The sequence below is a fragment of the Haliotis rubra genome, unplaced genomic scaffold, assembly GCF_003918875.1.
Source record: "Haliotis rubra isolate DU_JTF1 unplaced genomic scaffold, ASM391887v1 Scf182, whole genome shotgun sequence".
Lineage (NCBI taxonomy): Eukaryota > Metazoa > Mollusca > Gastropoda > Lepetellida > Haliotidae > Haliotis > Haliotis rubra.
The window spans coordinates 775,355-796,589 of NW_025765803.1; the positions used below are offsets into that span (position 1 = coordinate 775,355).

Here is a 21,235-nt window from a genome sequence, read left to right on the forward strand (position 1 = left end):
CACAAGACTACCGTGCCTACCTTTATGGCTCCACACAGACGAGACCAGCTCACAAGACTACAGTGCCTACCTTTATGGCTCCACACAGACAACAAGACCAGCTCACAAGACTACAGTGCCTACCTTTATGGCTCCACACAGACAACAAGACCAGCTCACAAGACTACAGTGCCTACCTTTATGGCTCCACACAGACAACAAGACCAGCTCACAAGACTACAGTGCCTACCTTTATGGCTCCACACAGATAACAAGACCAGCTTACTAGCCTACAGTGCCTACCTTTATGGCTCCACACAGACAACAAGACCAGCTCACAAGACTACTGTGCCTACCTTTATGGCTCCACACTCTGCCTGGCCCCAGATATCCATGGCTTTGTCCACTGCCAATGAGTGTTTCAGTTCTACAGAAGGTGGCTTCAGTCCAGCTACGGGGTCAAAGTCCGTCATCTTCAGCTTAATGTTAGCAGTCTCCACATCTTGGAGACACCTGCACTGTTCCACAAGCCGGGCTTGAGTTGTCTCCCTTGCATTCTTCTTTGTTGACGTCATTGCTGGAAAGCAGATGGTCAATTATTATCAATTAATTTGTTTGAGTGTTCATTGAAATACTGTAATGTGATTGACTGAATTCATTTCCCCATGTTTTTGCAAAGAATAAGCCCGGTGACCCACAAGGAGATCAACTAATTTTTTCGCCACAATGGAATGTCATTGAATCCCAATGGTTTTCAAGGCCCAATCAACAATTTTAGGAACTATAGAAACAGATATAACACACAAGGTTAGCCAAATGTGGGACCGACCATCAGAGGCAAACAACTCTTATCTACATCGTTGCACTGGGAAAGTTTTTCTTCATGGTGAATATTAACAACACCCACTGACATTGCAAGGTATCTCTATCATGTATTAGGCCAGACTAATTTTATTTCTTGTTTTACAGATTTTTGTCCTCAGAAAACCTAAAGGCAGGAGGGAAAAAAATATAAATACAATAAATAATCAAAGTAATATTCCTTGTAAATACTAAAATTATTATACTTCTGGCAAGTTATGATGTGTATATGGGGCAAAAAACAATCTAGAGGGAATTTTCTTGTAATTTTACATTTTTGGCCAATAAAAACATTTACTTTTTGAGTGGGGGAAATTTATTTTTATTATTTTTATTATTCTTGAAAAAATATGGCAGGCGGATCCGTAAAACAAGAAATAAAATTGGTCTGGTCTTAGTTTCCTGTAAAAGCATAATTTGACAAACTTTGTTAAATTTAGGTCCCTTTTTGGGCTATAACAAATTAAGGGCTTTTTGGGGTAAGATAACCAAATGACAGGCTTTTTTCAAGCCCATGCAAAACAGCGAAACATTTTTCTATTCCAAAATACCATGAAGAATTGATTCAGAAAACACCTGGTTGATAGTCCAGTCCAGAAAACCACATACTTCCTGTCATCAACATCAGCATAGACATATCAAGCTACAGGGTCTTTCTACATACCTCTTGGGTTAACCAGATGGTCGATGATACCATCCACTCTGGCATCAACATCAGCACAGGGATATCCAGATACAGGGTCTCTCTACATACCTCTTGGGTTAACCAGATGGTCGATGATACCATCCACCCTGGCATCAAAACCAACACAGGGATATCCAGATACAGGGTCTCTCTACATACCTCTTGGGTTAACCAGATGGTCGATGATACCATCCACCCTGGCATCAAAACCAACACAGGGATATCCAGATACAGGGTCTCTCTACATACCTCTTGGGTTAACCAGATGGTCAATGATACCATCCACCCTGGCATCAATATCAACACAGGGATATCCAGATACAGGGTCTCTCTACATACCTATTGGGTTAACCAGATGGTCGATGATACCATCCACCCTGGCATCAATATCAACACAGGGATATCCAGATACAGGGTCTCTCTACATACCTCTTGGGTTAACCAGATGGTCGATGATACCATCCACCCTGGCATCAATATCAACACAGGGATATCCAGATACAGGGTCTCTCTACATACCTCTTGGGTTAACCAGATGGTCGATGACACCATCCACCCTGGCATCAATAGCAACACAGGGATATCCAGATACAGGGTCTCTCTACATACCTCTTGGGTTAACCAGATGGTCGATGACACCATCCACCCTGGCATCAACATCAACACAGGGATATCCAGATACAGGGTCTCTCTACATACCTCTTGGGTTAACCAGATGGTCGATGATACCATCCACCCTGGCATCAATATCAGCACAGGGATATCCAGATACAGGGTCTCTTTACATACCTCTTGGGTTAACCAGATGGTCGATGATACCATCCACTCTGGCATCAATATCAGCACAGGGATATCCAGATACAGGGTCTCTCTACATACCTCTTGGGTTAACCAGATGGTCGATGATACCATCCACCCTGGCATCAATATCAGCACAGGGATATCCAGATACAGGGTCTCTCTACATACCTCTTGGGTTAATCAGATGGTCGATGACACCATCCACCCTGGCATCAAAACCAACACAGGGATATCCAGATACAGGGTCTCTCTACATACCTCTTGGGTTAACCAGATGGTCGATGATACCATCCACCCTGGCATCAATATCAGCACAGGGATATCCAGATACAGGGTCTCTTTACATACCTCTTGGGTTAACCAGATGGTCGATGATACCATCCACTCTGGCATCAATATCAGCACAGGGATATCCAGATACAGGGTCTCTCTACATACCTCTTGGGTTAACCAGATGGTCGATGATACCATCCACCCTGGCATCAATATCAGCACAGGGATATCCAGATACAGGGTCTCTCTACATACCTCTTGGGTTAACCAGATGGTCGATGACACCATCCACCCTGGCGTCACTGATGGCGTGGAAGAGCGACCCGCCACCTCTGCGAATACACTCTGTGATAAATGCCAGCCAAAAGCGGCGGGCTTTTTCTGGCATTTCGTCATCTTTGACTGAAAGAGACACACAATTATTTAATAATGTTTCTTTTCATTTTGGCGAAACTTCTATTTAGTAAATAGCTTTGGCAAACTCTAATTTTCCACATTCACTAATTAAATCATCATCATCATCATTATGTGATATTTTTAGTTCAGTTTGGACCCAAATAGAAGAAGATATATAGAGCTTCACTAAGAATGCAATCACCAGACCATGCATGTAGCATCATCATCATCATCATCATCATCATCATCATCATCATCATCATCATCATCATCATCATTTACACAAACACAACATTTGCAACAGGACAAAACATCATTTCCTTGAAATTTTATCGCATGAGAATATGTTTTCCATTCTTATTAAATCACAGCTTTTATTCCAATGCAGTTCCTCTCTGTAAGAACATCTGACTATCTCCCCTCCACTAGACCACTTAACCTGAATGTTTTACTCAGCTTATCTGTGTCAAAGTTTCCATTACCCATACAAGCTAAAGAAATGTTCAGAGAAACATGTCTGGCTTCTGTTTCTGTTCTGTTTGAGTTTTTAAAGAGATTGCTTATGACTGACTGACTGAGTTTGGTTTTACGCCGCTTTTAGCAATATTCCAGCAACATCACGGCGGGGGACACCAGAAATGGGCTTCACACATTGTGCCCATGTGGGGATTCGAACCAGGGTCTTCGGCGTGACAAGCCAACGCTTTAACCACTAGGCTACCCCACCGCCCCAGATTGCTTATGATCATGATGAGGACATAAAACAAACCCTTACACCATCCTTTCTTTTCAGTTCATAATTATTAACCTTCAGAGCCTCAGTATTAATGGGGTTGGCTTACCTTGATCGTAGCCAAATAGAGGTCTGCTGACACTTGTTGGCATGGAAACCAGATAGCCAATCAGGGTAGAGAGATTAGGGATGACATCTTTTGTTCGTCCCTCTGGGCTGGAGATAAAGTTCTTCACAATAGTTGTGATCTGAGACAGAAGGTCGAAGTCTACCACAGTTGCTGAAAAACAACATGGACAAAATTGATTCAGTGTTCCACTTATCAACAACACCAAGATTCACTTTGCTTCATACTACTGGTGTTGGTGTGGTGGCCCAGTGCTTACAGAGTCACTTTGTCTGTTGTTTGATGATGCACTCAGCAATATTCCAAATATTCCAAAATTCATGTTATAGTGAGTGAGATAATATTTATCGTCACATAGGTAATATTTCAGCCATATCGTGACGAGAACAATTAATGATTATATCATATATTAATAAAATTAGAAATTAAAACCTGTTGACGAAGAACAGTAAAACTACTAGTATATCACAGAAATCCAGTTAAAACTAGTGATGAAACACGTCAGCTAGAAATGACAAGACAATGTAAAAACAGGCTATAGAACGGCCAACAACTGAAGGTAGATAACCATACTAGGGACCATGGGGACTTACAGTACATTTGCTTCCTGCATGGGCCCTAGCTGGATTTACACCATCCCTTCAGCCATTAGCAGTTTAGACACATCTAGCCATACATTACAAAACAACAACATATTCTACGATTAAAAAGGTGGGATAGATTTAAATTGACTTTGAATGTTTTGGGACTTACGTTCATGTTATAGCGGTAATATTGCTGACTGACAAGTACAATGTATCCCATACAACAAATCTGTACATCAAAAAATCTATAGAACATCAAATCCAGCAAAACCAAATCTAACCAACCACAGATCTCTCACACTACAATTGCATCCAACAAGAAGACAAAGTCTTCTCAAATATCCCCAGCAATGGCAAAATACTCTATTGTAAACAAGTAATGTATTCAGAAATAAATAATATACCAAAAGGCACCAGTTCACCACCTGACCTATCTATGTAACAAGTCTGGTGAAGAAACATTGAATGGTTTTAAAGTTCTGCACTGGAAAAGAGCACCAACACCAATTTCAGTCAAAGCCAAACCTGTTGCAAAAAATATCTTATTAAGAAATCAAAACTACCAAAATGACCGTTCACCACCAGACCTATCTATGTGCTTAGTTTGGTGAAGAAATATTTTACAGTTTTTAAGTTCTGCTCTGGAAAAGATGAATGTGCACGAATGGACGGATGAATCCAAAATAATACCCTATGCAAAACGCATTGTGGCAGAAAACAACAAATCTGTCACCACATTTATCAAAGAGTAAATCCAACAAAACTGCAAATCAATCGAACAACAATTCTATCATAAAACAAATCTATCATACAACAATTCTATCATACAACAATTCTATCATAAAACAAATCTATCATACAACAATTCTATCATACAACAAATCTATCATAAAACAAATCTATCATACAACAATTCTATCATAAAACAATCTCTATCAAGACATTTATCCAACAACAAAGCTATGAAATACACAATGCCATTTGAGAAAGTGGTCAAATGTAACACATGTTATATTTGGGATTACTCTTTCTTAGTAAAGTACAGATTCTAGTACTTTTAGGGTTGAGTCCCATCCGGGATTCGAACCCACACCCTCAGAGTCAGGCACCAAATCGCCAGCACACAAAGTCAGACGCCTAGACCGCTCAGCCACCGAGGCTTCCACAAAAATGGTACTAGAATCTGTACTTTACTAAGACTGACTGCCTGAGTTTAGTTTTACGCCGCTTTTAGCAATATTCCAGCAATATCACGTCCGGACTTTACTAAGAAAGTCTAATCCCAAATAAAACATGTTACATTTGACCACTTTCTAAAATGGCATTGTGTATTTCATTACAAGAATTTCATCCAAAAACAAATCTATACAACTGACCTGCACATGTTCTCTGCATAGCAAACAACAGTCGTAGTTGGTGTTCACCGGCCGTGGTGTCACTGAGCTGACCTATCATATTGCCCAGCACCATGAACAGGATGTCCATCTGCTTGAAGTCGTAGCCCAGGGGGTCAAGTGTGCAGAAGTAGCCCAGCGTCGGCTTCAGCATCACCTGGTCAACAGTAACATTGACATCGTCAACATCACATGGATTATTGGTGGTCCACCATACTTTGCTATGCTGAGTTATGTCCCTTAGGTATGCCAGAAATGAATGCCCATGAGTTCAAGTCCCTATCCATCCTGATATTGTTTGTAGATTCATCAGCGCCATATCAATGTTCATGGGTTTTGACAAAGTTGTGAAGACTTTCATCTCTTCAGGCTTTCCTCACACGTGCTTGACACCTCAGGATAAAGCTTACATATTGGCATTAAAATAGTGGAATTAATACTAACACTCACTCACACACTGTCATTCTATCCATCGGTTCCCAATTGCGCAGATTGATGCTCATGCTCATTCTATCACTCTGGAATACTTAATCACACACTCACAAAATCTCACTCATATTCACTCACTCACGAACTTCATTACAGGGAATTAATTTCTAAGACTGAGTAGCCATGATTTGACCCCCTCCCTACACAAACCAACACCTGAACAGTCTTTAGGGTGAGACATTCACCTTGACCCTTTCCCAGTGACACTTTGTGATGTAAAGAGGTGAGGTGAGGTGAGGTGAGGTGATGTGAAATTGGGTTTAACGTCGTGCTTGAGAATATTTCGCTCATATGATGACGTGCATGCATGTGTATGTGTATGTGCGGCTGCTTGTACTAGCCCAGACTGAAGCTGGGTTTATAGTGCTAGCCCAATGAGATACCATGCCGCAGTGAAGCATGAATACCCCACTCAGACACATTATACCGACTCCGAGCCGACACCTTGTTGTACCCATTAATGCCGAGCGCCAGGCAGGGACCATCAAGTACCATATTTTAACGTGTTTTGGTATGACTCGGTCGGGGATCGAACCGCTCTCCGGGAGGAGATGTAAAGAGGAAGCCAGGCATAGATTGGCTCTCGACCCATACCAACACCTGGACCTTCAACAGGATCAGATGTCATGAATGACCTTCAACTCACCTTGACCCTTTCCCAGTGAGACTTTGTGATGTAAAGAGGAAGCCAGGCATTGATTGGCTCTCGGCCCATACCAACACCTGGACCTTCAACAGGATCAGATGTCATGAATGACCTTCAACTCACCTTGACCCTTTCCCAGTGAGACTTTGTGATGTAAAGAGGAAGCCAGGCGTTGATTGGCTCTCGGCCCATACCAACAGTTGCACAGCCAAGAGGGTCAGAGAACTCGAATCCCCCATGAGCGTTGAGGTGACCTTCCACCGATATCTTGTACTCAAGGGCGTCGAAGATGGACTGTCTGCTCACCAATGTACCACTGATCACTTGGATTCGAGTCTGTGGAAATGTTACATAAACAGTTATCCAACAGAAATCGATATGGAATAAAAACTTCAACAAGAGTCATCCGATGCTCATGCTGTTGATCACTGGATTGTCTGGTCCAGACTCGATTATTTACAGACCGCCGCCATATAGCGGGAACATTGCTCAGTGTGGCGTAAAACTAAACTCACTCACTCACTCATGCTGGTGATCACTTTATTGTCTGTTCCAGACCGATTATTTACAGCATGCCATCATATAGCTTGAATACTGCTGAGTACGGCGTTAACAACAAACCGACCAACCAATCTAAATTAAAGGTGGTTTCTAAATTAATAAAACGGTTTCAGGATTAAATGCATCCAAATTAACAGGGTGTCACTGTAATTAAAAATCTTGCCAATACATAATCAAATGCGTAATATATTTAACCTCTCGTTCGTGAATATAAGCATCAGCAGTCGCCTGTATGTGTCAGCTTACCGCTGTTGGTTCGTCCAACGCATGCTCAGGTCGCTTCACAGCCAATCCGAACCCAATTGCATTCTCAACATCATCCTTACTCAAGAGGATATCCTTAACAGTACACTGGGAGAGAACACAGAAGAAGAACTCAGTTGCATCCTGGGATAGCTGGGCAATTTCTGCAGCACTCACTACCAGTGACTTCAGTTTTTCTTGATCGGCCTTGACCTTTGTGATATTCTTGGACACACGCTGATCCATAAGTCGTTGACGTCTGTTCTTACTGAACTGAAAGAGAAATTGATAATAAAAGAATTTACCCCAGTTTATATATCCTTCAGTTTTTGTAGGAAAATAGTCAATCTAATCAAAATCAGGGCACTGTTTCATAAAGCTATCGTAGCACTACGACTGTCGTAACTCTTATAAGGGTAATGCTATTTTTGAGGGCATTATCATTTGCAGAAGCCAGAGGTCTTCCATTAACTGCCCGACGAAGGAGTGCAGTTGAAAAAGACTGAGGGCTTCTGCAAATGATAATGCCCTCAAAAATAGCATTACCGTTATTATTGCTAAAATACATGGAATTTGTGTTGAAAAGAAAAAGGAAACAATGAAGGAATTTGACTGTAAGTTTACCCAAATTAACTTCTGACGGGGATTGACTGCCCGAATGTAATTACGTCATCGAACATTTCAAGTGACGTCACAAGAGAAAGAGACGATATACGACCTTGGCCTTTGATAAGACCATAGCCTGCAACTATGTCAGTGTTCGGTTTTGGTCCATCAACAGCCTTAATAGTGCAATTGTTAAGGTTAGCACCAACAAGAAAGCCAATATTACCACTATTTAAAGCGGGAATTCGGGTTGCTTTGACTTGTTTGACCCAGAATATCTGCCAGTCGAAAGCCAATTAATGTCGAATGAACCGTAAGCCCACGCACCCACTATGATGTCACTTGACAACAGAACTGATAGTGGCCCGTCATTAAGGTTGAGCGGTCCAATATCATTTGCAGCGGCCCGCAAATTTCTGATAATGGGAGGGCCGTTTCATGATAATTCCATGTATTTTAGCTATAATACACTGTAACATAGACCTACGGCAGTCGTAGCGCTACGAGTGAGTGAGTTTAGTTTTATGCTGCACTCAGCAATATTCCAGCTATATGGCGGCGGTCTGTAAATAATAAAGTCTGGGCCAGGCAATCCAGTGATCAACAGCATGAGCATCAATCTGCACAATTGGGATACGATGACATGAGTCAACCAAGTCAGCGAGTCTGACCACCTGATCCCGTTAGTCGCCTCTTACGACAAACATAGGTTACTGAAGGCTCATTCTAACCTGGACCTTCACGGGTTATAGCACTACGATGGCTTTGTGAAACGGGGTCCAGATCTTTAAGAAAATATCAAACAACACCTACATAGTAGGGATGCCATTTATTTTGAAGGAAGTGTGATAACCCAGTCAATATGAAGGAAGGGTGAATCTTGAGCCAATCAGATGGCAGCTTTAATAATTCAGCTTCCTCAATTGCTTACTGTGTGTCGAAATTTAAACTAAAACAAACACAACAATTTTGACTGCAGAAAGGAAGCATAAAATACTAACAACAAAATACATATGCTTTTTCGTGCTTGTTCGTTCCCGAACTTGTTTTCAAGATACAGATATCAGATATGGTCTGAACACTCCACTCATCAAGCAAGAATTCTGAGGCCTCAATACTGACTTGCTAATTAGAATGTTCAGCTGATGAGCCTGTCAGTTATCTTCACAAAGAAGAAATTAAAAACAATACAAAAAGGAAGTCCTCAGGCCAGTCTCACTAGACATGTCCCAGCATGTGTGGCATGTCACTGGCACGGGCCTAGAGACCTTTTGTATTTGCGACTGTAGGAGATATCAAAAAGTTATAATTATCAACCTGATTTTATTGAGAAATTATAATGAAAATTTGAAGGTAATATCAGTGATCCTTGTCTAGTTAATGGACCAAACACTATTTAATTTATTCAATCTTGTGCCAGTTTATCCTGAACACAAGTAATCCAAAGTATGGAGAAGGCTGAGACACGCAGTGTTATAAAGTTTTTGCACTTGAAGAGTTGCACTTCCTTACAGATTTACGAGGATTTGAAATCTGTTTTTGGTGAAGACAGCCCATCTTATGGTACAGTTGTGAGATGGAAAAGGAATTTTCAAACCGGTCATATATCCGTCACAGATGAGCCAAGAAGTGGATGCCATTTTGACGATACCAATGAGGTCATTCAAAGAGGTTGAGGGTTGGATTTGATTAAATCACGGGTTCTATTCAGGCGATTAACGCAAGGTCAAGAAATGTTGGGAGAAATGTTGTCACTCTGGATGGTGACTATGTAGAAAAGTCTTAAGGTCAAGAAATGTGTCACTCTGGATGGTGACTATGTAGAGAAGTTTTAAGGTCAAGAAATCAAAATGAAGTTTCTACCCTGAACACACCTTGCTGATAATTAGAGATTTTGAATACATCCTCGTACGGAATGTAGATTTACACAATATGTCCCAGTCGTGAAGATCACTGGATTGATGGAAACAGTGACCTTCACAGAGATAATGCTTATATACTTCATGCCCAGGGAGTAGAGTTGACATTGATATATTTTGTATATGTTATGCCTCTATGCATATTCCTGACAGATCAGGGCCCCATTTCACAAAGTGATACAACTGTCGTACCTACTATACTGTAATTTACGCCTTTTGTAGTGCTACGATAGCTTTGTGAAATGGGGCCCAGGGCAACCATGAAGAGCCGGGTTAGAATTGGTCTTTAGCAACCTATAATTGTCATAGGCAACTAACGTGATCGAGTGTTCAGACTCGGAAAAAACATTAATGGTAGTCAAAACAGCCTGCGACCTGTGTTTGAGGTCATGAAGTTTTACTTTTGTGATAATTTTATCATGTTATCTCAAGTCAGTTGGGATATTAGTTGGTTGGATTTGAAAAGAAATGACCTTGGGAAGGTCTTGGTTAGAATTAGACATCAGCAACTCACTGACTGACTGACTGACTGAGTTTAGTTTTACGCCGCTTTTAGCAATATTCCAGCAATATCACGGCAGGGGACACCAGAAATGGGCTTAACACATTGTGCCCAAGTGGGGAATCGAACCCGGGTCTTCGGCGTGACGAGCCAACGCTTTAACCACTAGGCTACCCCACCACCCCCATCAGCAACTCAGCTTGTTGGAAGTGGCAACTAACAGAATGGGCAGTTTAGCTCACAGACTTAGTTGATGCCTGACATCGTATCTCAATTCAGTGTTCATGATGTCAATCACTGGATCGCTTGGTCCAGACTCTATTATTTACTGACAGCCTTCATATAGTAGGAGTGAAGGAGTGGGTTAGGATGGTTTTATGCCGCTTTTAGCAATATTCCAGCAATATCACAGCAGGGGACACCAGAAATGGGCTTCACACATTGTACCCATGTGCAATTGGAAATTGAACCATGGGAATCGAACCCGTGTCTTCAGTATGATGAGCGAACACTTTAACCACTAGGCTTCCCCACCACCCCTCATACAGTAGGAAGTGGGACATTAAACAACAAACAAACAACACGGACTGGAGGCTATAACGACAGTCTTACCTTGGCCTCGTATCTCAGGTCGTGAGCTCTAGCCAGCATGGACACAGACTGTGTTTCCCCGCGGAGGTAACGAGCCATCATGCCGTGCATCATGTCAATCTGTGAACAGTGAGTGAGTGAGTGAGTGGAGAGTGAGTGGGGAGCGAGTGAAGTGAGTGAAGTGAGTGAGTGAGTGAGGAGTGAGTGAGTGAGTGAAATGAGTGAAGTGATTGGGTGAGGAGTGAGTGAAGTGAGTGTGTGAAGTGAGTGAGTGAGTGAGTGTGTGAAGTGAGTGTGTGAAGTCAGTGAGTGAGTGTGTGAAGTGAGTGAGTGAGTGAGTGAGTAGGTATGTGGGTGGGTGGGTGGGTGTTTTGGGTGAGTGAGTGTGTGAAGTGAGTGAGTGTGTGAAGTGAGTGAGTGTGTGAAGTGAGTGAAGTGAGTGAGTGAGTGAGTGAGTGAGTGAGTGAGTGAGTGAGTGAGTGAGTGAGTGAGTGAGTGAGCGAGTCTGATAGCACTTGGAATGGCACTTTTGTGAAATAAGCGGAGGTAACGAGCCATCATGCCGTGCATCATGTCAATCTGTGAACAGTGAGTGAGTGAGTGAGTGGAGAGTGAGTGGGCGAGTGAGTGAAGTGAGTGAGTGAGTGAGGAGTGAGTGAGTGAGTGAAATGAGTGAAGTGATTGGGTGAGGAGTGAGTGAAGTGAGTGAGTGAGTGAGTGTGTGAAGTGAGTGTGTGAAGTCAGTGAGTGAGTGTGTGAAGTGAGTGAGTGAGTGAGTGAGTGAGGTGAGTGGGTATGTGGGTGGGTGGGTGTTTTGGGTGAGTGAGTGTGTGAAGTGTGTGAAGTGAGTGAGTGTGTGAAGTGTGTGAAGTGAGTGAAATGAGTGAAGTGATTGGGTGAGGAGTGAGTGAGTGAGTGAGTGAGTGAGTGAGTGAGTGAGTGAGTGAGTGAGTGAGTGAGTGAGCGAGTTTGATAGCACTTGGAATGGCACTTTTGTGAAATAAGCTGACAAATGAAGAATCATAATCAGGGGGAACATTTGAGAATTTATTTGAGAGACTGGAGGTCATTTCTCTCTTCTTATAACAGTCAGATGAATGTTAACTGAAGATTGGTCAATTGCATTCACAATTAAAGTCTCCAATAGTCTAAATACTGAACAGGAGTTTTCCAATAGTTTTCAACTAAAGTTTATGATTATGTTTGCATGTGAGCCTCAAACCAGCCAAACATGCAAAAATGATGATCATGATGTTTAAAACTATATCCTTCACCTAAGTTTGTTTGTTAAATTACCAGCACAGTCAGACCACTTTCCTGTTTCCTTCTCTCTGGTTCCTGGTAGAATATTTCCCTCTTTACAAATAAATGCTTTTGTTGTAGAATGGCAATAAAGTGTTTTTCAGAAAACTTTCCACTTTGATGACCTCCTAATAAAACAAATAACGAGCATTCGCCAAGACTTTCTGTAGCCACGAAATGGTGGACAACATTGACCTTGACACTCGCTCCATTCGTCTCACCTTCTGCTGGATCTCCTTGATGTGGTCCATCAGGATCTGCCTCATCTCCTTGGTTACGCCTGGACCGAACATAGGTGTCTTGGCCACTCGTGCCTGAAGTCGATTCAGGCTAGTCTGCAGTTTGCTCACATCTGAATCATTGACAATAGTAAGCCTGTTACAGTAGAGATTGTTGTAATTGGTTTATTTAAGGTAGCGTTCATAGATAATTGTCATGGGTAATTGTATGCAGTAATTATCAGGGTAATTAATTGTCCATGGTAATTTTCAGGGGTAATTGTAAGCAGTAATTGTCCATGGTAATTTCCCAGGGTAATTGCAAGCAGCAACTCTCTGTGGTAATTTTCAGGGGTAATTGTAGGCAGTAATTGTCCATTGTAATTTCCCAGGGTAATTGCAAGCAGCAACTCTCCATGGTAATTTTCAGGGGTAATTGTAAGCAGTAATTGTCCATGGTAATTTTCAGGGGTAACTGCAAGCAGCAACTGTCCATGGTAATTTTCAGGGGTAATTGTAAGCAGTAATTGTCTGTGAAATTTTTCGGGGTAATTGTATAGAGCCCAGGTCACAAATCAGTTGAATTTGGACAGTTCTTGGATGGGTGGCCGTGGCTGGCAGCTTGACTCCTGAGAGTTTCTAGCAATTCGGTCTTGCCCCACAATGAAGTACATATGCGGTCTACGTCATATGCGGTCTCACCCTTGACAAGTAAATTTGTTAAAAAATTGCCTCTGTTCACCAAGCAGTGGATGGGCACGGTGTGAAAAGTCAGATGACTGTTAACCTTCTATCGCCTCAACATACAACAAAACAGGAGACCAGGTAACAGTTGGTGAATCAAGGCTGGACCAGACAATCCAGTGATCAACAGCATGAGCATCAATCTACCCAATTGGGAACCGATGACGTGTGTCAACCAAGTCAGTGAGCCTAACCACCCGATCCTGTTAGTCGCCTCTTATGACAAGCAAGGGTTGCTGAAGACATTCTTGTTTACCTCCATTGGTTTCAATTTTGTCAGCAAGCTTAGTTGTCAGGATGTCAGTGTTTCGGGACAGAATTTTCATTGCCCAGTCAATCTTTTCTGTTGCTGTAGTAAGCATCTCCCTGCTTATAGCATCAACAACTACAGCTATATTCAGGGTGTAAGTCTTTTTATCCTGAAACAGAGGAAATATATGTCACAAATTTATATATGATGTTTGGTCATTTAGATACATTGAGTGAGTCCGTCAGTGAGTAAACTGTAAACACCTACATCATAGGTTCCTGGGATGCCTCATGGATTAAGAACAGATAATCCCAGTCAAAACAGAAAGGGACAAGTCCATAAACAAAACACAACATACAAACACCTGTGAAGGTCTGGTCTTGGACGAGGACTGGTCTTCTGCAACCCACAAGGAAACAAGAAACAAAGAAACAACAACAACATACAAACCTTCCTGAACGTCTTCTTCATCTTGATCTTCATCTTAGGGAGGCTGTTGGGGTCCTTCATGTATATCCAACTTTCTGCAGTAGCTTGCAGTTGGCCTACACCAGAGATCAAACAATTTTATAAAAAAATTGCATTTCATATTTTAAACATTTGTTTTTCCAGTAATATTTTAAGAAAGGTAGGATACTTTATGGACACCAAGATCTTTATGATGCAGTTTTTTAAAACCATTGTCACACTCACACTTGCTTGACAACAGTATAAGAATCTATACCGAAACGTCGCATCATAACATTATAAAGAAGCTGTCATCCATAAAGTGTCATACATTTCTAAGCTGCCAACCAAAATATAATCAGTTATATTTTGCCTGATCCAACCAACAATATGAAATGTAGAACACAAATAAACATTTTAAACTCTTTTTAGTTTTTTTCATGTCTGTTAATTCACAATATTTTCTATGAAAAAAAATCAAAGTAGGTCTGTCTCACCAGCTGGAGCTCCATCAGTCTCTGTCTCAGTTATCTGCCCTTGAATTGTGGATGTCTGCTCAACTGAACCCAGACCAACAATCTTGTCTTCACCCTCCATTTCAAGGTCAAGGTCAATGGTTTGTCCCGAGCTGTGAGGAAATTATTTAACAACATTGACACAGGGAAAGATGAGTCGGGGTCTGGTTATACTAGATTTGTTTGTTTGCTTGGTTTGAACAAGAGCCCAAACCAACACTATCCTTGAAAGACATACAAATCATATCAATAATTTATTCTCTTTTGTCACTAGCCGTGAAGATCCAAGTTAGATGTGATCTTCAGTAACCCATGCTTGTCTTAAGAGGTGAAGAGATCGGGTGGTCAGGGCTTGTTGACCTGGTTGACACATGTCATCGTATCCGAATTGCGTAGATCGATGCTCATTCTGTTGATCACTGGACTGTCCGGTCAAGACTCGATTATTTACAGACCGCCGCCATATAGCCGGAATATTGCTGAGTGCGGCGTAGAACTAAACTCACTCACTCACTCACTCACTCACTAGACTAACGCTTTGTCTTTGAATATATGTAAGTTTGATAGTAACATAAAATCCCATTCACATTGAAAGGAGCCTGAGTGAGATAGGAGATTCAAAATCTGAGGAAATCTAGACTAGCTTCATTTAGGGCTTTAGCATTGCAGGAAGGGCAGGATTATTGTAGAAAATAATGTGAATATTATGGTTGAGAGACTGTGAGGCAGACTATTTTGTCACATGTAAGAACAAGTATGGCAGACAACCTAAATGTCCAACATTTACCTCAGAGAGATGTATTCAAACAGTTCCTCGATCTTAGCCTTGAGTGCCACAGGCCCATCTGAAGGCTCACAGTAGCGGAACATCCCATCTGTGGTTCCAACCGTGCTCAAAAACTGGAGGAATTTGAAGTCATGGGCTGTAAAAATAGAAAATAATCTTAGAAGATGTCATGGCTGCCAGTTTCGTCTGGTCACATATTTCTGGAACCTGTCCCCAGCCCCCGTTGTTAATGGAGGCCTCGGCTTGTCATTTTCCATCAATAATCTATCTTTTCAGAAAGCTCTTTCATATCTTATAACATTACATAAAGTTATCAAACTGAGAAATCGTTAAGTTACATGGTGAAAAGCGAAAACAAAATAACTGTACATTGGCTGAATCCGACGGTGTGCACGACGATGTCTATTTCGAGGGCCAACAGCCGTGTCTGCCACACGCGGGAAGCGCCCAGGGCTTGTCCGTCCTGCCCATCAGTCAGGAAGATCACCACCACTTTGGAGAATCTTTTAGCTGGATAACAAACAATAAGATGCATTCTGATAATCCTAATTTAATGTCTGAAGTAATCACAGATTATTGGCCAAGTCATACTTGCCAGTACAGAGTGCAGACAGTACAGAGTGCAGACAGTGTCCATACAGAGAGCAGACAGTGTCAGTACAGAGAGCAGACAGTGTCAGTACAGAGAGCAGACAGTGTCAGTACAGAGTGCAGACAGAGTCAACAGTGTCAGTACAGAGTGCAGACAGTGTCAACAGTGTCAGTACAGGCATTATCAATAGTACAGAGAGCATCATTAGAGTACAGACAATGTCAGAACAGAGTATAGACAGTGTCAGTACAGAGAGCTGACAGTGTCCATAGAGAGTGCAGACAGTGTCCGTACAGAGTGCAGACAGTGACAGTACAGAAAGCAGGCAGCATCAGTAAAGAGTACAGATAGTGTCAGTACCGAGAGCAGACAGAGTCAATACAAAGCACAGACAGTATCAGTGCCGAGTGCAGACAGTTTTCATACAGAGTACAGTCAGTACAATAATTTTGAACTGTTTGAAGCACGGGTACTGGATCATAAGGGAATACTGCAGTTAGACAACAGCCCAAACAATACTATTACAAAGGCTGTAGGCTGTGACCAGATTTCAAGACATTGGGTACAACAGTTCATGAGATATCGCGTTAACAAGAATCGGAACATATGTACGTGCAGATGCTGCTAAATACATAGTCCACCGTTCCACGCTGCGGCCGGGGGCAAGAACCAAGTTTTTCACCCAAGATGTCTCAAAATGGGTGATAACCCAGTGAGTGAGTGAATTTAGTTTTACGCCGCAATCAGCAATATTCCAGCTAACTCGTCAGTCTGTAATTAATCGAGTCTGGACCAGTTAATCCAGTGATCAACAGCATGAGCATCGATCTACGCGATTGGGATATGATGACCTGTGTCACCTAAGTCAGCGAGCCTGACCACCCGATCCCCTTAGTCGTCTCTTATGACAAGCATGGGTTACGGAAGATCAATCGTAACCCAGATCTTCACAGGTCTGAAATAACCCAGAGTAAATCTATTATCAAAATCTCTAGGAGGGGAAGGTTACCCTGGAATCTTACCAGAGTTTTTAGCAATCACTTCATCAATCTTTTTGAAAGCAGATTCGAAGCTGGTACTTCCTCTGCTGTTAAGCTTCCCAATAACATCCTTGAAGTTTCTCCGAGTGTAGGCAATATATTCCGCTGAAGTGTCGTATGTGATGACGTCTACTTGGAGACTGCTGTCATCAAGGCTGTCGGTGATGACATCCAGTAAAGCTTGTTTCACCTGTGAAAATTGAAGTCAATCTCAATAGGTTTCTTATGGAGGGTCAAGTCATCGGAGGCAAGGGTTGTCTCCCTTAGGCACGACATGCTAAGCATGCATCTGAATCCTGGTTGGCACCAATTATGTTTTCTTGGTTTCAAGGCACAGTATCCGTTTCTCCAAAGTTATAAACTAAAGCCCTTCAGGCTTTCCACCTACATGAAGCTGACCTGCTGTCATATGACTGGAACACTTTTCGAAACAGCATAAAACTCACTCACTCACTCTTTGCAAAATTACCTTATCATGTCGTGATTGACAACCAAAGTCCCATTGATGTTGGTTTTTCAGTCATGAGGTGACTTGATTCCTATCTTTGTTTTTTCCATTTTGTGTAATAGCCGGAGTATAACATCAGGTTTGAAATCACTACACAGGATAATCAGTGGGAGTAGACCTGTGCTGTCAAGGCCAACGCTCTATCCACTACACCACAGCTGGGGATCGAACCACCAACCTTGTGCTCTCAAGGCCAACGCTCTATCCACTACACCACAGCTGGGTATCAAACCACCAACCTTGTGATCTCAAGGCCAACGCTCTATCCACTACACCACAGCTGGGTATCAAACCACCAACCTTGTGCTCTCAAGGCCAACGCTCTATTCACTACACCACAGCTGGGTATCAAACCACCAACCTTGTGCTCTCAAGGGCAACGCTCTATTCACTACACCACAGCTGGGTATCAAACCACCAAACGTCTGCTCTCAAGGCCAACACTCTATCCACTACACCACAGCTGGGTATAGAACAACCAACCTTGTGCTCTCAAGGCCAACGCTCTATTCACTACACCACAGCTGGCTATCAAACCACCAACCTTGTGATCTCAAGGCCAACGCTCTATCCACTACACCACAGCTGGGTATCAAACCACCAACCTTGTGCTCTCAAGGCCAACGCTCTATTCACTACACCACAGCTGGGTATCAAACCACCAAACGTCTGCTCTCAAGGCCAACATTCTATCCACTACACCACAGAGGCAGCTGGGGATCAAACCACGAACCTTCTGCTCTCAAGGCCAACACTCTATCAAGTACACCACAGAGGCAGCTGGGGATCAAACCACGAACCTTCTGCTCTCAAGGCCAACACTCTATCCACTACACCACAGAGGCAGCTTGGGATCAAACCTACAACCTTCTGCTCTCAAGGCTGACGCTCTATCCACTACACCACAGAGGCAGCTGGGGATCAAACCACCAAACGTCTGCTCTCAAGGCCAACGCTCTATCCACTACACCACAGCTTGGGATGAAACCACGAACCTTCTGCTCTCAAGGCCAACATTCTATCCACTACACCACAGAGGCAGCTGGGGATCAAACGATGAACCTTCTGCTCTCAAGGCCAACACTCTATCAAGTACACCACAGAGGCAGCTGGGGATCAAACCACGAACCTTCTGCTCTCAAGGCCAACACTCTATCCACTACACCACAGAGGCAGCTTGGGATCAAACCTACAACCTTCTGCTCTCAAGGCTAACGCTCTATCCACTACACCACAGAGGCAGCTGGGGATCAAACCACCAAACGTCTGCTCTCAAGGCCAACGCACTATCCACTACACCACAGCTGGGGATGAAACCACGAACCTTCTGCTCTCAAGGCCAACACTCTATCCACTACACAACAGCTGGGTATCAAACCACGAACCTTCTGCTGTCAAGGCCAACACTCTATCCACTACACCACAGAGGCAGCTGGGGATGAAACCACGAACCTTCTGCTCTCAAGGCCAACGCTCTATCCACTACACCACAGCTGGGTATCAAACCACCAACCTTCTGCTCTCAAGGCCAACACTCTATCCACTACACAACAGCTGGGTATCAAACCACCAACCTTCTGCTGTCAAGGCCAACACTCTATCCACTACACCACAGCTAGGGATCAAACCACCAACCTTCTGCTGTCAAGGCCAACACTCTATCCACTACACCACAGCTGGGTATCAAACCACCAACCTTCTGCTGTCAAGGCCAACACTCTATCCACTACACCACAGCTGGGTATCAAACCACCAACCTTCTGCTGTCAAGGCCAACACTCTATCCACTACACCACAGCTAGGGATCAAACCACCAACCTTCTGTTCTCAAGACCTACACTCGAGACCACACAGTGAATCTGTACTCTATTTTGAGTTTTGCACGCCATCTGGCGAGGTCATTATTTATAAACCTGGGGAATTCCAAATTTCGGTAACCATCACCATGTCAAAACAGACGATGTTACATTTCAGTATCATGAGAATTAAGGCAGTAACTACCCAGAAAATATTGTGAGTGAAATGTAGATTTATTTGCATGAAACATGCATGCTTTTGCATTAACGCGAACACTGATATCACGTGTATTACCTGGTTCCAAGGGTTTCCTGACATTGACCCGCTCCTGTCTGCGACGAGGATGATCTGTGTGTTGTCATTGGGCATATTGAGCAGCTCCGTCAGGTTGCTTGGGAGACACACTGAGAGCTTCAGGCTCTGCTCATTCCCTTTACCTCCCTCATTCTGGGGACCTGGAACAAACACACCATGGAAATATTACACACTGAGAGCTTTAGGCTCTGCTCATTCCCTTTACCTCCCGCATTCTGGGGACCTGGAACAAACACACCATGGACATATTACACACTGAGAGCTTCAGGCTCTGCTCATTCCCTTTACCTCCCTCATTCTGGGGACCTAGAACAAACGCACCATGGACATATTACACACTGAGAGCTTTAGGCTCTGCTCATTCCCTTTACCTCCCTCATTCTGGGGACCTAGAACAAACACACCATGGACATATTACACACTGAGAGCTTCAGGCTCTGCTCATTCCCTTTACCTCCCGCATTCTGGGGACCTGGAAAAAACACACCATGGACATATTACACACTGAGAGCTTTAGGCTCTACTCATTCCCTTTACCTCCCTCATTCTGGGGACCTGGAAAAAACACACCATGGACATATTACACACTGAGAGCTTTAGGCTCTACTCATTCCCTTTACCTCACTGCCTCATTCTGGGGACCTGGAACAAACACACCATGGAAATATTACACACTGAGAGCTTTAGGCTCTGCTCATTCCCTTTACCTCCCTCATTCTGGGGACCTGGAACAAACGCACCATGGACATATTACACATATCCACATTATCGTCTCATGGTAGTGCAAGATTGGCTGGAAATGTTTTTTCATGTTGACAGTTTCTTCCAGTTGTGCCTCTATTTTCATAGTGTATACACAGACTCAAATGAGAGAACTCATCATATGTTATTCAGATTTTGTATGGAGATTGAAAAAGTAATCTACTACAGTTGTAAAAAAAATAATTTATGCCACTTTAACCACTTTTAGCAATATTCCAGCTATATCAAAGCAGGGGACACCAGAAATGGGCTTCACACATTGTACCCATGTGGGGAATCAACCCCGGATCTTCAGCATGAGTAGCATACACAATGGGGCTACGGGACCAGGTCCACACAAAACCCGTGGGTTCCTGCTTAAACCTCCAAACACAGTAAGCCTTGCTGTCGTCGAAAGCCATGTAATTCCACTCGTTCGTCGTGACCTAATGATACGACTTGTAACCCTAATCTTTCACTAGCTGTTTGCTGGCTTCCGCGTGAGACATGTTGTGAACGATGGGAATGCCCAAACCGTGGTTCGGACTCGGCAAACGCCAATCTACCGTCTTCGGAACTAGTTCAAATT

At 42.9% G+C, this 21,235-nt stretch overlaps 1 protein-coding gene across 3 annotated transcripts in view; it reads right to left on the reverse strand.

The window, feature by feature from the left end:
• Positions 1-21,235, reverse strand: part of LOC124273574 — a 46,789-nt gene that overhangs the window by 18,534 nt on the left and 7,020 nt on the right. For all 3 annotated transcript variants that reach the window (XM_046708860.1, XM_046708859.1, XM_046708858.1), the window contains exons 3-17: positions 19,885-20,045; positions 17,268-17,475; positions 16,023-16,163; positions 15,654-15,789; positions 14,849-14,979; positions 14,355-14,449; positions 13,911-14,073; positions 12,914-13,044; positions 11,412-11,510; positions 7,776-8,045; positions 7,092-7,304; positions 5,816-5,990; positions 3,838-4,008; positions 2,855-3,001; positions 336-556 (exon numbers count right to left, since the gene is read on the reverse strand). In XM_046708860.1, the coding sequence (XP_046564816.1) occupies positions 336-556; positions 2,855-3,001; positions 3,838-4,008; positions 5,816-5,990; positions 7,092-7,304; positions 7,776-8,045; positions 11,412-11,510; positions 12,914-13,044; positions 13,911-14,073; positions 14,355-14,449; positions 14,849-14,979; positions 15,654-15,789; positions 16,023-16,163; positions 17,268-17,475; positions 19,885-20,045 (2,462 nt within the window). The remainder of the gene's footprint in view (positions 1-335; positions 557-2,854; positions 3,002-3,837; positions 4,009-5,815; positions 5,991-7,091; positions 7,305-7,775; positions 8,046-11,411; positions 11,511-12,913; positions 13,045-13,910; positions 14,074-14,354; positions 14,450-14,848; positions 14,980-15,653; positions 15,790-16,022; positions 16,164-17,267; positions 17,476-19,884; positions 20,046-21,235) is intronic.